This window comes from Perca flavescens, chromosome 6 (assembly GCF_004354835.1).
Source record: "Perca flavescens isolate YP-PL-M2 chromosome 6, PFLA_1.0, whole genome shotgun sequence".
Classification (NCBI taxonomy): Eukaryota; Metazoa; Chordata; class Actinopteri; order Perciformes; family Percidae; genus Perca; species Perca flavescens.
This window is the reverse complement of record NC_041336.1, coordinates 24,353,078-24,365,394: the sequence shown is the minus strand read 5'-3', so window position 1 is coordinate 24,365,394 and position 12,317 is coordinate 24,353,078. Positions and strand designations below refer to the sequence as shown.

The 12,317-nt window shown below is 41.7% G+C and overlaps 1 protein-coding gene across 6 annotated transcripts in view; it reads right to left on the bottom strand.

The window, feature by feature from the left end:
* The window catches only part of LOC114557058 (metastasis suppressor protein 1), a 55,048-nt gene that overhangs the window by 4,024 nt on the left and 38,707 nt on the right, over positions 1-12,317 (bottom strand). For 3 of the 6 annotated variants that reach the window (XM_028580319.1, XM_028580320.1, XM_028580324.1), the window contains 9 exons: positions 6,577-6,734; positions 6,161-6,268; positions 5,883-5,980; positions 4,053-4,317; positions 2,637-2,750; positions 1,980-2,225; positions 1,539-1,763; positions 640-799; positions 236-493 (listed from right to left, as the gene is read on the bottom strand). In XM_028580319.1, the coding sequence (XP_028436120.1) occupies positions 236-493; positions 640-799; positions 1,539-1,763; positions 1,980-2,225; positions 2,637-2,750; positions 4,053-4,317; positions 5,883-5,980; positions 6,161-6,268; positions 6,577-6,734 (1,632 nt within the window). The remainder of the gene's footprint in view (positions 1-235; positions 494-639; positions 800-1,538; positions 1,764-1,979; positions 2,226-2,636; positions 2,751-4,052; positions 4,318-5,882; positions 5,981-6,160; positions 6,269-6,576; positions 6,735-12,317) is intronic. The other 3 variants (XM_028580322.1, XM_028580323.1, XM_028580321.1) reach the window with 2 other exon arrangements.

Genomic DNA, 12,317 nt, shown 5'->3' with positions numbered 1-12,317 from the left:
GATTTATTAACAAGAATAACGAAATAATGAAGGACATAAAAAAAGCAGGGGAAAAAAAACAGAATGTGAACTATTCTTCTGATGAAGTATTACATTTACGTAACATTTATAAAGTGTGTTTTAAAAGGAAGTTATTGACATAAACCAACATGATACCTTACAACTTCAAGACAGTAAAAATGGAAAGATTTAAGTGTACACATCCAATTGCGACACATATCAGTGCCGTCGGTACCTGTAGGGGTAGGAGGATAAGCCCCAGCGTGGATAGGTGTGGGGGGATAGGGCCCTGCAGGGTAGGCTCCCTGTCCATGGTAGGGAGTCTGTGTGCTGGGCAGGCCGGCTGTGGAGGCCGGCCGTTTGCTCTGGAACATGAGTCGGTAGGACTGACTGATGTCACTGTTTCTGGGGATGGTGGAGGACTTGTCAAAGTCAGAGTGCTGCTGCTCAGGCTCCTGATCTCCGGCCATTGAGAAATAGTCATAGTCTGATACTAGAAAGAACAAATAGAGAGGTTAACAATGAGCTGACACGACAATATATTGGATATTTGAAAAAGAGAGGATAAAAGACAAAGAGTTGAGCAGTGTACTTCATTAAAAATTGGTGACCATTGCATTATAGATGTACAAGTGTTACCTTGTGAAGGAATTGTGTCTTCGGAGCAGCAGGGCGTGTTGGTCTGCGTGCTGTAGCCACTGGAACATTGGATGGAGTCTCTACTGGACCTCTGGGTGTCCAGCTCCAGACCTCTGGATAAGGCCAGAGCCAGTTCCTCATGGGCCTCAATATCACCAGCCTGGAGCAATCACCCAATGAAAAAAACATTTGGTAGGGTCAGGAAGTCTCACTGTTTGGATACAGCCAGACACAATTCATTAAAGTCGTTAAAACATTAGGTACAGATCATGAAAGTCAGTAAATGGGAACATTAGTGGTAGAAGGCTCAATCATGTGGTCTAAATGCCATGATTGCAAAAACATTGGCTAGCTGGAAGTTGAATCTGAGGTCGCCTGAAACTTAAGCTAAACAGATGGCATTAAATGTAGACTGACATTATGTCAATGTGCTTTGTCCAGTATTTGCAGAATTAACAATTAATTAATTTAACAATAACGATTCTGATTTTGTGGCAATTTGCCACCTGCTGCAGCAAAGTACTAATTTTTCAGGCACAAAGACAAAACAGAATGTCTGAAATCATATGGAGCTTCTTTGCCACTAACAACATAAACACGCAAAATATAAAATCAGATGACTCAACAATTAATGGAGACCATATAGTAGTACTAAGGCCAACAACACACTTCTCGCAAGTTGCTATTAAGAACAACGACAAATTAAAACTACCTAAGTCTAAATGGAGGATAGAAAGGAAATGATATAGACAAAGTAAAAAAAAAAAGAAGCTAAATAAAGAAGCACAACACAAAAGTGAATATGTGCCACAATTACCAAAAAATGAATGCCTGGCTAAAAGCGGGATTGGCTAAATGAAGGCAGGTTGTGTTTTAATGAGACGGAGACTAAAACTGACCTTAAAAGGCGCACCCACAGTTCTGTTCTTCTCCTCCACTGATGCCGATGTTTGTAGTGCACTTGGAGCTGGTGCTGAGGTCGACATTGAGGCCGGGCCTGAGGATGGTCTGCTATCATTACTCACACTACCGTTACTGTCCACTACAGCTGGGGTCCCCTTGTCTTTCTTCCTCCTCAGTGTGTTGACCATGGGCTGGTCATAAGGGCCTGGCTTAGCCCAGTCCTGTAACGAAAGACACGTCAGTGTTGATTGTTAATACTTTTCTCTGATGTGCTTTCCACCTTATTTTCAGCTGCAGATTGAAAGTATAAAAGAAGCAAACTGGTGAACAGCAACAACAACAACAGTAAAAAATGAACAGGACTTGCATGTTGAACAAACCGTTTAACAAAGAGAATGGGAATAAGTTGATCATCGAGACCGAGGGGATGAACAAACCTTCCAGCTGGGGACTCGGGATGAAGGCACCATGGGGGAGCCCAACGAGCAGTTGTGAGGTTGGTCTGGCAGCAAGGCTGAGGCAGGACGTGACCATGAACGAGTGGGGCAGGACGAGGCGATGTAAGATGAGGAGGAAGGAGGGAAGAAGGGAAAGGCAGTGTCTGACCCTGAGCCCAAACTGCCCCCGGTGCTATGCATGTAGGGGGAAATGGCTGGACTGTAGTGGTCAAAACCATTGGACAACTGGATGCGTGTGCGTCAGCGGGAGGAGGGATGATAACAGAAACCGGCAAAACAGAACAAACACACAATGGGGTAAATTATTGAAAAGATAAACAGTGGAAAATAAAATTAAAAACGGAACACATCACTGGGAGAAATCATTCAAAAGGAACACAAAAATAATAAGGAATCCATATTGATCACATCAACACAGAAAAAAATGCTGAATTGAATGAAAACTGCAGGAACTGATGCACATGCCAGGGCGTTTGGAGGTTTCTTTAACATTTCTGTGATAAACCAAAGTCGATGCAATGTACAGCACAGTTTGAAGTTTAGTACGGGGAAGCTGCGGTGGGTGTATTGTGGTTACAACACAGACCTTTATGTGAAAGGAGGGGTAAAGGTTCTTGGTGGATGAGTGTGTTTCACCTTGTCAGTAGTGTGCTGAGGAGCACTAGCAGCAGCTAGAGGAGAGGGGGGGCTGCAGTCACTGTGGAGCTGCCCAGTCTCTGATACCTCAGAGGACCTGGAACTGGGACAAGGCTGGGACAGCGAGGGCAGCAACAAGCAGGCAGTGGGACGAAACCAGAGGGAGAGAGGGGGGAAAAGATGGAGGGGGGGGCACAGATGGAGGGGAAGAATCGCAATTACAGACATGTCAGCAGGTAGACAGATAGAGGCAGTTTGTTAGAGAGCACAGGGAACTTTTCCACAGTTCTCAGCAGTTAGTGAGGAGTACAGCCAAGTGTTTATAGAGGCTGTAGTGAAGGTGCACTGGGAGTCATACCAGCATTACTTGCAAGGACATCAGCAGTGTTGGAGTTTGTTAAAGGGAAGCACAGGCAAAGTTCTTCTTCTTTAGGAAGTTATAAGTATCCTCACAAAGTCAACATGTGTGATGCATGCTGCTCTCCAGAAGGAGATAAGGAGTTGGGGCCAGCTACAGAACAGCACCCTCCATAGAAGTGGGTTTTGAAAATGGATGGCTCTTAAAGAGATCCTCATTAAGTGTAAGCCACGGCCCGGCCTTATTGACCCTTGGTTAAAGAGTGAGCCCCTGTAAACCCTGTGACTGTTCTCCTTCGAACATCAACTACTGTTACTACACCAAGAATGAGGCAACGAGAGGGCTGATTCTTGGGACTGTACTATAAATGGGTCAGGTACGGACTTGCCAAACCACCGTCTAACTATACCAATGTGTTTTGGACAGGGGAACTCTGGTTGCTGGCGTGCTAACAAAATGTCAGCTAGTGCAGCCGCTTCTCATGGTTGATCTCAAACCACAAGACCCACACAGATAATCCTATGGACTATCACAGTTAATATTATCTGAAACCTTGTGTCAGGTGGTTGGATAAAACTGTCAGGATTAGACATGCTGATAGAGACACAATCTTAGTGTCTGTAAAATATGCTGTTGACACTGTGACATGTCATTTTACTGTGATACATTTAATGAAAATACAACACACAGTATGCTCAAGCCAAACCACAGTCTGTCACAGCGGTCGACTCTTTAATAGCAGGATGGGGCTGACCTGTTTTGCCCTGGGCTAGAATGGAGGCAGACTAATTTCCTGAGCATTTATGTCATAATAATAATAGCATTGAAATGACTTCACAATGATCACATACACTTACAGCTGCCAGCTAACTGCCTCTCATAGTGGCTGGGGAGATGTGCAAGAAAAGACTTGCGTGGATTGCTGGTTTGAGGTTTTCTCTCTGACTCGGACTACAATAACTTGTAAATCATAGAGCATATGTGATTTTATAGTCTTGTCTCAACCATGTGTACATACCTATTATTGTTAAGTGTGTGTAGCGGAGGGCTTCTCTTACCTTCGTTTCAGCTGCCATGGGCGGGGAGGATTTGGACGATGTGTATTGGTCGTGGGATGAAGAAATGAAGCCCGAGTCGTGGGAGGAGATGCTAGAGAGCCGGGCTGGGGCCTGCTGGGGTAGTGTGGAGCTACGGTACCGATGGCAGGGGTGATGGTGGTGGAAGAGGTGGTGGGAGGAAGAGGAGGAAGAAGAGGAGGAAGGAGAATGAGAGTGAGAGCCACTGGATCCCCTGGAGTCACTACTGTTAACGCTGTTCAGACTACTGTGAAAGGGGAAGGAGTGATGGATGAGGGGAGGACCAGAGGAAGGAGAAGTTTGACAGTGACAGGCGGGGTAAAGAGAATCAAGTGCACCCAAAGACATGGATTGAAGGAGGAAGGTTGGATAAGAAAGAGATAAAAAGAATAAAAGGGAGGGAATGAAGGCAGGGGATTGGGGAGAGACAGGGTGGGAAACTATTAACACAGCACACCAAGATGCAGCAGGCAGTGACTGAGGCCAAATCCAGTCAAAACAACAAAACAAACCAACTTAAAAGGCATGAAATCAAAATGACAATAATTACAGGCAGGAAATCACAGGATTTCTTGCCTATGGGAATATTCGCCACAAAACACTAATGAAAAAGTGAAAAACAGCATAAAGACTGGGTCTAATTAATATGTGAATTGAGACTTGAAAGCAATAATCTGAATGTCTGAAGAAGATATAAAAATGGCATCTTGCAAAAGCTGTACTATGAAAAATACATTCAAAATGTACCAAATTATGTACAAGAACAAGGCAAAACTATACCTAGTTTAAGCTTCTAGTAGTAAAAATAGTGACAATTATAAATTGCAAAGCAACAAAATCATAAAAGCGGCTGCCTCACGATGATTTGTAAATTAACAAATCACCCATCTAAGGATCAAGAAAGAAAAACTAGCTTGTTATGGACTGAAACCATTGAACTGCTCCTCTATAGCGGGTTTGAAATGGTTTCAGAATCTGGAAGTCCTACAAATGTTCTCATCATGACATAAAGTTTTGATTCAATCACAGAAAACCCACAGCCCCAAAATTACAGTGTAGTTACAAGATTTTAACAGGACAAATGCAAAGCAATTTGCAACCCAGGCACAACGTTTCATTCTAAAAACCAGAACAGTTCAGGAAAAATCATTGGGAGATGCACAAAAAAGCAGGGAGGACAGATGGTGGAAAACAGAACAGTCTGAACAGCTACAAAACAAAAAGTGTGCTGCTTTGTTAATTCTTTAAAAGTTCCCTACCTTTACTTTGACAAAGTAGGACCACTTAAACTGCATATCTCAGTAAAGTGAACTAATGAACAATTATCACTAGCAAAGAGGAGATGAAGCAGAGATACAAAGAAACTAAGATGAAGAATTTGCAAACTACTCCATATTGACCACTGGGTGGCAGACACAGAGTAGGCAACGCAAAAGCTGTTCTCCATGTTCTTGTTCCCTACTGCATTACACTGATGTAAGCCGTCTCCATAACCATTGAAAGGGTCTACAGAACAAATTTGCAGATTTCAGTAGATACTATGGGTATATACAGTATGTCCTGCAATAATATAATCTCTAACTTGACTAAAAATATAGACACTTTATATAGTTTTCACCTCCTCATTCCTCAGTTCTTGGAAATGGGTGAACAAAATAACTGGAGTAAATTCATTTTCCATTTGACATTATTTTCAAGCACACTGGGACACAAAAAGCTTTTAAGTTACAGCAGGTAAATGTGTACTTAAAAGACAAAGTCTCTTTCACTTATTTATGCCTATGAGTCATGTGATTGGCTGTCGCAGCCTACCTGCACATGCTAGACTTCCTGGACATAGTGGTGCTGGGAGACGAGGGCGGTGTTTGATATGACCAACTGTAGTCTGAGCCCTTAAGGTCCAAGATCACCTGAGAGGGAGGAAAATAGTAGTCCTATTGATTAGTCATAGTGAAGAGGAATGAGCTTTGTTTTATCAACAGAATAGAAGAAAATGAAGTCACACAGGACCAAAAGGGTATGTATTTTGACAGTGAGATAAAGGGCAGTTGCTTAAGCACAGACTGTTGCATCTTTGATATTTTCCTCACCTGTTCACTAGCTGGGGGAAGCGTATGTGGGTCAGAGGTCAGGGCTTTAAGGTCATCCGAGATAGCCTGGAGATGGGTGACTTCTCCCAACATAGAAATCTCCTCATCCTAAAAGAATTAACAGCAGAGAGACAGAGAGAGTTGTAGAATGATGAACACTCATACACAGTTTACACAACATTGAATATAGTCCTCCTTAGATTAGCAGTGGCAATAAAAAAAAGCTCTTTAATGATGGCCTGGAGAAAGAGTAGACATGCATTAGAAGTGTGATGAAGTAGAGGGTGTGAAAATGCATCTTTCCAGTCTGTGGAATTAAAAGAAAAAGCAAAGACACTGTGGAGTGAGTTGACTTTCTGTTGTTCTCCGAGATCTTTCTGAAGTCTAATTTCTCTTTCTCTCCCGCTGTTACTCACCACTACAGGCCGCAGCATGGCTACGAAACAGCAGAACCTCTGTCTGTCCTCTATAAGAGCCTTCCTCAGGGCCTGTTTCTCGGTCTCTTCCAGCAGAATGTATTTATCACTGACATCCTGCATAGCGCTGTCCAACTGGGGTTGGATATCACCACGACCTTAGAACACACAAAAAGAATATATACATCACTAAAGGTACAATACCGTTGCCAACTCAAAAACACATGACTATGACTCTATTTACTACTTCACAATGTTTAAAAATCAAGTTTTTTTTTGTTTACCATTAAACCTGATGGAAAATATTCCCCCTTTATCTTCCTCCACAACACAAACACTAAGAAGAATAGAGTAATGCTACTGTAACATGCATGGATAATCACAAACAATATGATCATGTAGCAATGAAAGAACATTTGGTGATTTTACTACGGCTCTACATGTTAAGCTTTTTATCGTGGACATTGGTATCTTCAGTGCTAGTATTTGAATGTCCCCACTACTTTTGGCTATCACCTCAGCATGAAGGGCCACTCTTGTCACGAAAGTGTTTCCTGTCAGTTGTTCAGAGGTGGCAAAAAGGTTATCTACTTTAGGCTAAACTGTTGCTCGTCTTGGACTTCAATCCATTATGCAGAGATAGCAAAAAGTGAGATTTGCTTTGACTAGCTCTCTATTACTCTTTGTCAAACACATATATTCCAGTGTTTATAGACAGGGTTAAGAGAGATTGGGTCTGCTTACACAAGGCATCTCCAGAACCATCTGTTCCTTGTGCTGCCTATAGGTCTGACTGAATATGCATATGTAAATCCAGGAATGTCTTTGGGAAATGACAGTCCCAAGGTGACCCTGTTGTTCAGCACTGTGTGCGTCTTTGTGCTGCATGTGTATAGGTGCGCGTATGCGTGGTTGCATGCATTTCTGTTGGTGGGTGTGCAATTATGAGAGAGGATACCCTGAAGCCGAAACAGGCCCTCTTGAGCTCTCTAAGGAGGCAGGAAGGCTGGCGACTGCCCTAGATGACATGCAGTGGGCCTCAAAGGCATTATCTAACCACTTGAAACACACACACACACACACACACACACACACACACACACACACACACACACACACACACACACACACACACACACACACACACACACACACACACACACACACACACACACACACACACACACACACACACACACAGTTGATACATCAAAAAGTTAAACCCAAAGTGAACAACTCTGTGGTCTGTCTGTCTGTTCTTGTGTCTGGGCAAAGATAACAAACATGGCATTTTATATGGCCCTATATCATGCAAATCAGTTGTAAAGAAACACAACTAGAGTTACACAGGCAAACAATGTTCACCTCAAATGTAAAACATAAGGATGTGTGGCCTTTCCTTTCTGATGTGTCGGTGCAGTATATACATAATGTATGATCCAGCATGTGGGGAGCTCCGTTTCCACTGCTGTATCTCTCCGTCAGTCAACTTGAACACAATTAAAATGCCAATTAACAATGGCCACACACACACACACACACACACACACACACACACACACACACACACACACACACACAATGGAAAAGCACCAAATGGAAACACTTAGTGTCATTATGTACCCACTAGCACAACAGCTGACATTACTGACTAAATGTTTTGTGCAGTGTGAATGTTGATATGGGGTGAAGGTCTAGTATAACTCCTCACTATATATTGTTGTGGATTTAAGACAATGTTTGTACCCAAAGTGAGAAGAATGCAGGATTACATTGGACTTTTTTTTCTATTCTAGGCAAGATTAAGTCTAGTGTAGCTGCCTAAGAGTTTCAACAAAAATACCAACAGTTATTGTCATACTTTTTGGTTAACATATTAATGACGTGGTAAATGTGTGGACTAACTATAATGACAGGTAGTGACCTATAGGTGTCATTGTTCTAGGACAGACGACGGAGAGCCGAAGAAGAAGAGATAGACCGGATGTTGTGGTTGTTGTTCACGCTGGCAAGCTAATAAACCGAACACGGAGAGAGCTCACGTGTGGTTGTCTCCAAGTATTACTTTATGCCTGTAAAGGATATCTACAGACATTACACTGACATTTATAGTTTTACAGCAACTTTTCAAGTATACTAATACCACCATTATGAGTCCTGTGTCGAGAGTCCTTAGCCCTTGATGGTTGTTGACAAACTGAGTTTCCATAGGGAGGGAATCCATTTACCCAGTTTGGTTTGGTGACTGTAACACTGAGAACAGTTCCTCCTATATTACACTACGGAGAACCACAATGGAGAAGATAATTCCAAATTGCATTTTTTGAGCAGACAAGTATACAGTTACATTGTACTGTAAGATTTTGTGGCGCACTGGCAGTATGACTGAGTCTGAGAGGGCTAGACAGTCATTGGTCTGGTTTCCACTGCAGGACCTAACTCATTATTATTTACACCCGCTCCCCCCAGGCAAAATTAAGCCTTTTCCATCTTTTTGCCAATGAAATTAATTGCAAGCTAGGCTGACATTTCAAAGAATATTTTAGTCACTGGTTATAAACAGCTGGTCAATCACTTAGGTAATGCAAAAAAATATGTATCAAGTGCATCTATAAATTAAAATGTACAGTTAAAATTATAGAAAAATAATACCTGCCATAACAATAACCTATGTCTTGACTGAATGTAGCCTCTGTTGTAATGCTCATGGATATACTATATGTTACGTGCCATTAAGAAATATTCCTTTCACATCACAGCCATGTTTTTATTAACACTGTTTAAAATACATAAACAACCGTTTAAACTTAAGGCCTTAGTTGGCCTCAATATACTTTTCAAGTCCCAAAGTCAGAGATGCTGTGGTGTCTCCTTGGCATGTAGTAAAACGAGGGAGCATATTGTATTCTGGTTTTCCCACAAGTTCAAGTCTTGGCAGACTGTATTCTCAACATAACCACAGTGGGTTTGGAAAGACACTACTGTAAGTGGAGGCACTTTGTCTGAGACAGATGGAAAGCCAAATAATTTCCTTGTTGCTGTTTTGATAGTGTCCATGAGTATCTTGCGTAGTGCTTCACATTATAACAATTAGTGTCACAATTACTTCCTCGTGTACTTCTGTTAAAAGTTGACCCATCAAAAAGCACCTTATCCCTTCACTCATTTAATTACATGAACAATTTCAAATCAAGCAAACAAACAGATTTAAATGCAGCTGACTGAGTAATATTTGAGTTTAAAAGTGAATCACAAGGCCATCAATTCCAAACATGCATACGCTCACGATACTAGCTCATGTGGAAACTGACCATGAAGAGTGAATATTGTAAAAAAACATTCTTTCAACCTACCACAGAGAGTGAAAAATATGTTTAATATTCAACCAACCATTGTTATTACTCAATCAGCTTGAGGCAGACATCATTGTTGATGTAAAAGACATAACTGTAGGGACGGAGGGGGTTGCGCACACACAAACGTAAGATGTCAACTTGTGGTAAGCAGAGGGGTTATTAGTGCTGAACTGAACACATTCCCGGTCTCTGTGCCATAACTTCTGCATCTGTGCTTGTGCAACTATGTGAATTACAAGGCCCTAATTGCTACTTCCTCTTTTTCTTCAACCACAGACAAACACTGAGGTTCATTAAAGGTCAATGGGCACTGACTGCATTGTAAACAAATCCACCCTGAAACATTTTTCACAAGTCATTTCAGTGTTCAGTAAAAGGACAATTAGTGCTTGGGACATGTAGTGTAGACTGGATGACTAAGCGATGATATACTGTAGATGTCCTGTGTGTACGTCTGTTAATAGAACCAACACACGAGTCTCCAAAATATAGCAACACCAAAGCACACATCACAACGTCCTCTAATGCACTTTACCAGTCAATTCAGATAAGCTTCATCACTTTATTAGGTAGATTTCATTGGTTAATGCGACTAGTGAGTTAATTTGCTTATCCACACTTTAACATAACAGTCAGGGAAGCAAAGACAGGCAGGGAAGCAAAGAGGAGAAGTTTTGAAATGGTGCACACAAAATACTGTACAGCTCTTGTTCAGTAGATGATTTTGTGATTATTTCTTTTCACCTTTTACTAGATTTAGTTTTTTCTTCATTTATTTTTAAAGATTTTTTTGTGTGGACATTTTCAGCCTTTATTTTGACAGGACTGATGAAGACATGAAAGGGGAGATAGAGGGGGAATGACATGCAGCAAAGGGCCGCAGGTTGGAGTCGAACCTGGGCCAATTGCGTCGAGGAGTAAACCTCTATATATGGGCGCCTGCTCTACCAACTGAGCTCTCCGGGAGCCCCCTATCATTAGATTTGCTGTGTTGTACAATCTATTATTTATCAGAAAGTTTTAGGTTAAAAACAATAAATCAAGCAGAACTCAAATAGATGTATATGGTGGGGGTCCGCACAGTCTGCACACATGTAGTGTGCACACACACGGAAATGAGATTAGCTTCTTCAGCTTTCACATGACCGATGATTACATTAGGTTGCAGTCACAGGCTGTTACTTAGCAAGGCTGGGGTCTGAGGTCAGAAAAACACCCTCACAAGACACGTATCAAAACATCAAATATACACTCGCCAACACAAGCGGACAGATGGGGTGTTATTTCTGTGTGTAAATGGACAGCTCTTCCTTTAAGTAGCGTGACTAAAACTAGTAGCCCTTGATTTAAATGTTTATGTGAATTTCTGTGGTACAGAGGTCACAGAGTTTACATACTTTTGGGGTTAAAGAGATGCATTTAGGTTAAGTGAAGGAAAGATGGTTGCCAAACAAAATTAAATTATTTCCAATTTATAGGAAACAATGACAGTAATCTCTTTTTATTTCCAAGTGCTTGCTTCTATCACACACACACACACACACACACACACACACACACACACACACACACACACACACACACACACACACACACACACACACACACACACACACACACACACACACACACACTTTAATTACTTAATTTACAACTATTCAGTGTGGACAGGTTGTAGTTAAAAGTAAGAAAACCCAAAAGCCTTTAAAGCATCACAAAACATTACAACTTTACAAAAAAAGTTTTTTTCTGGCAACACTTCCTTTTATTGGTTTTGTCACTAGGTGGCTTGCTGAAGACAAGACAAAATGTGCATATGTGTGAGCAGAGCAAAGGAACAGAAACTTGCCAGCATGGACCATACTTAAAGTCGGACAACACAGTATGGATACAAATGAAAAAGGTAATTTGTAGACATTAATATAACATTACAGAACTGGACCAGTAAAGCAGAAGGAGTCACCCACTGGACAATTTCAAGTCTACTTAGGCCTCCACCTCACCTGCTTTCCTCTTCAGACCACAGCTCGTTTTTACTATCACTGTGATACTGATTCAATGAAGACATTCTCTTTTCTATTTCAACTCTCAAGTGGGTCAGCGCAAAGGCTCAGTAAAGGAGCACACCTCGGCTTCTTGTTTAATTTCCTTTTCAAGAACACTTCATTACTCCAGGTGCTCAACAACATGGGGCCTCTGACCCAGAACTGCAGACAGCAAATGAGAGGAGCCATAAGAAAACAAAGGAGAGGATGTATAGGCAACAGTAAAAAAGGATAGATCCTGAGTCTGTACCCTTAAGTAAGAACCAATAGGGAACCACAGCTTCTCAGACGACTATATACAGTTTCAACGTCAACAATAGTTGCCATATCTGTGGTGGAA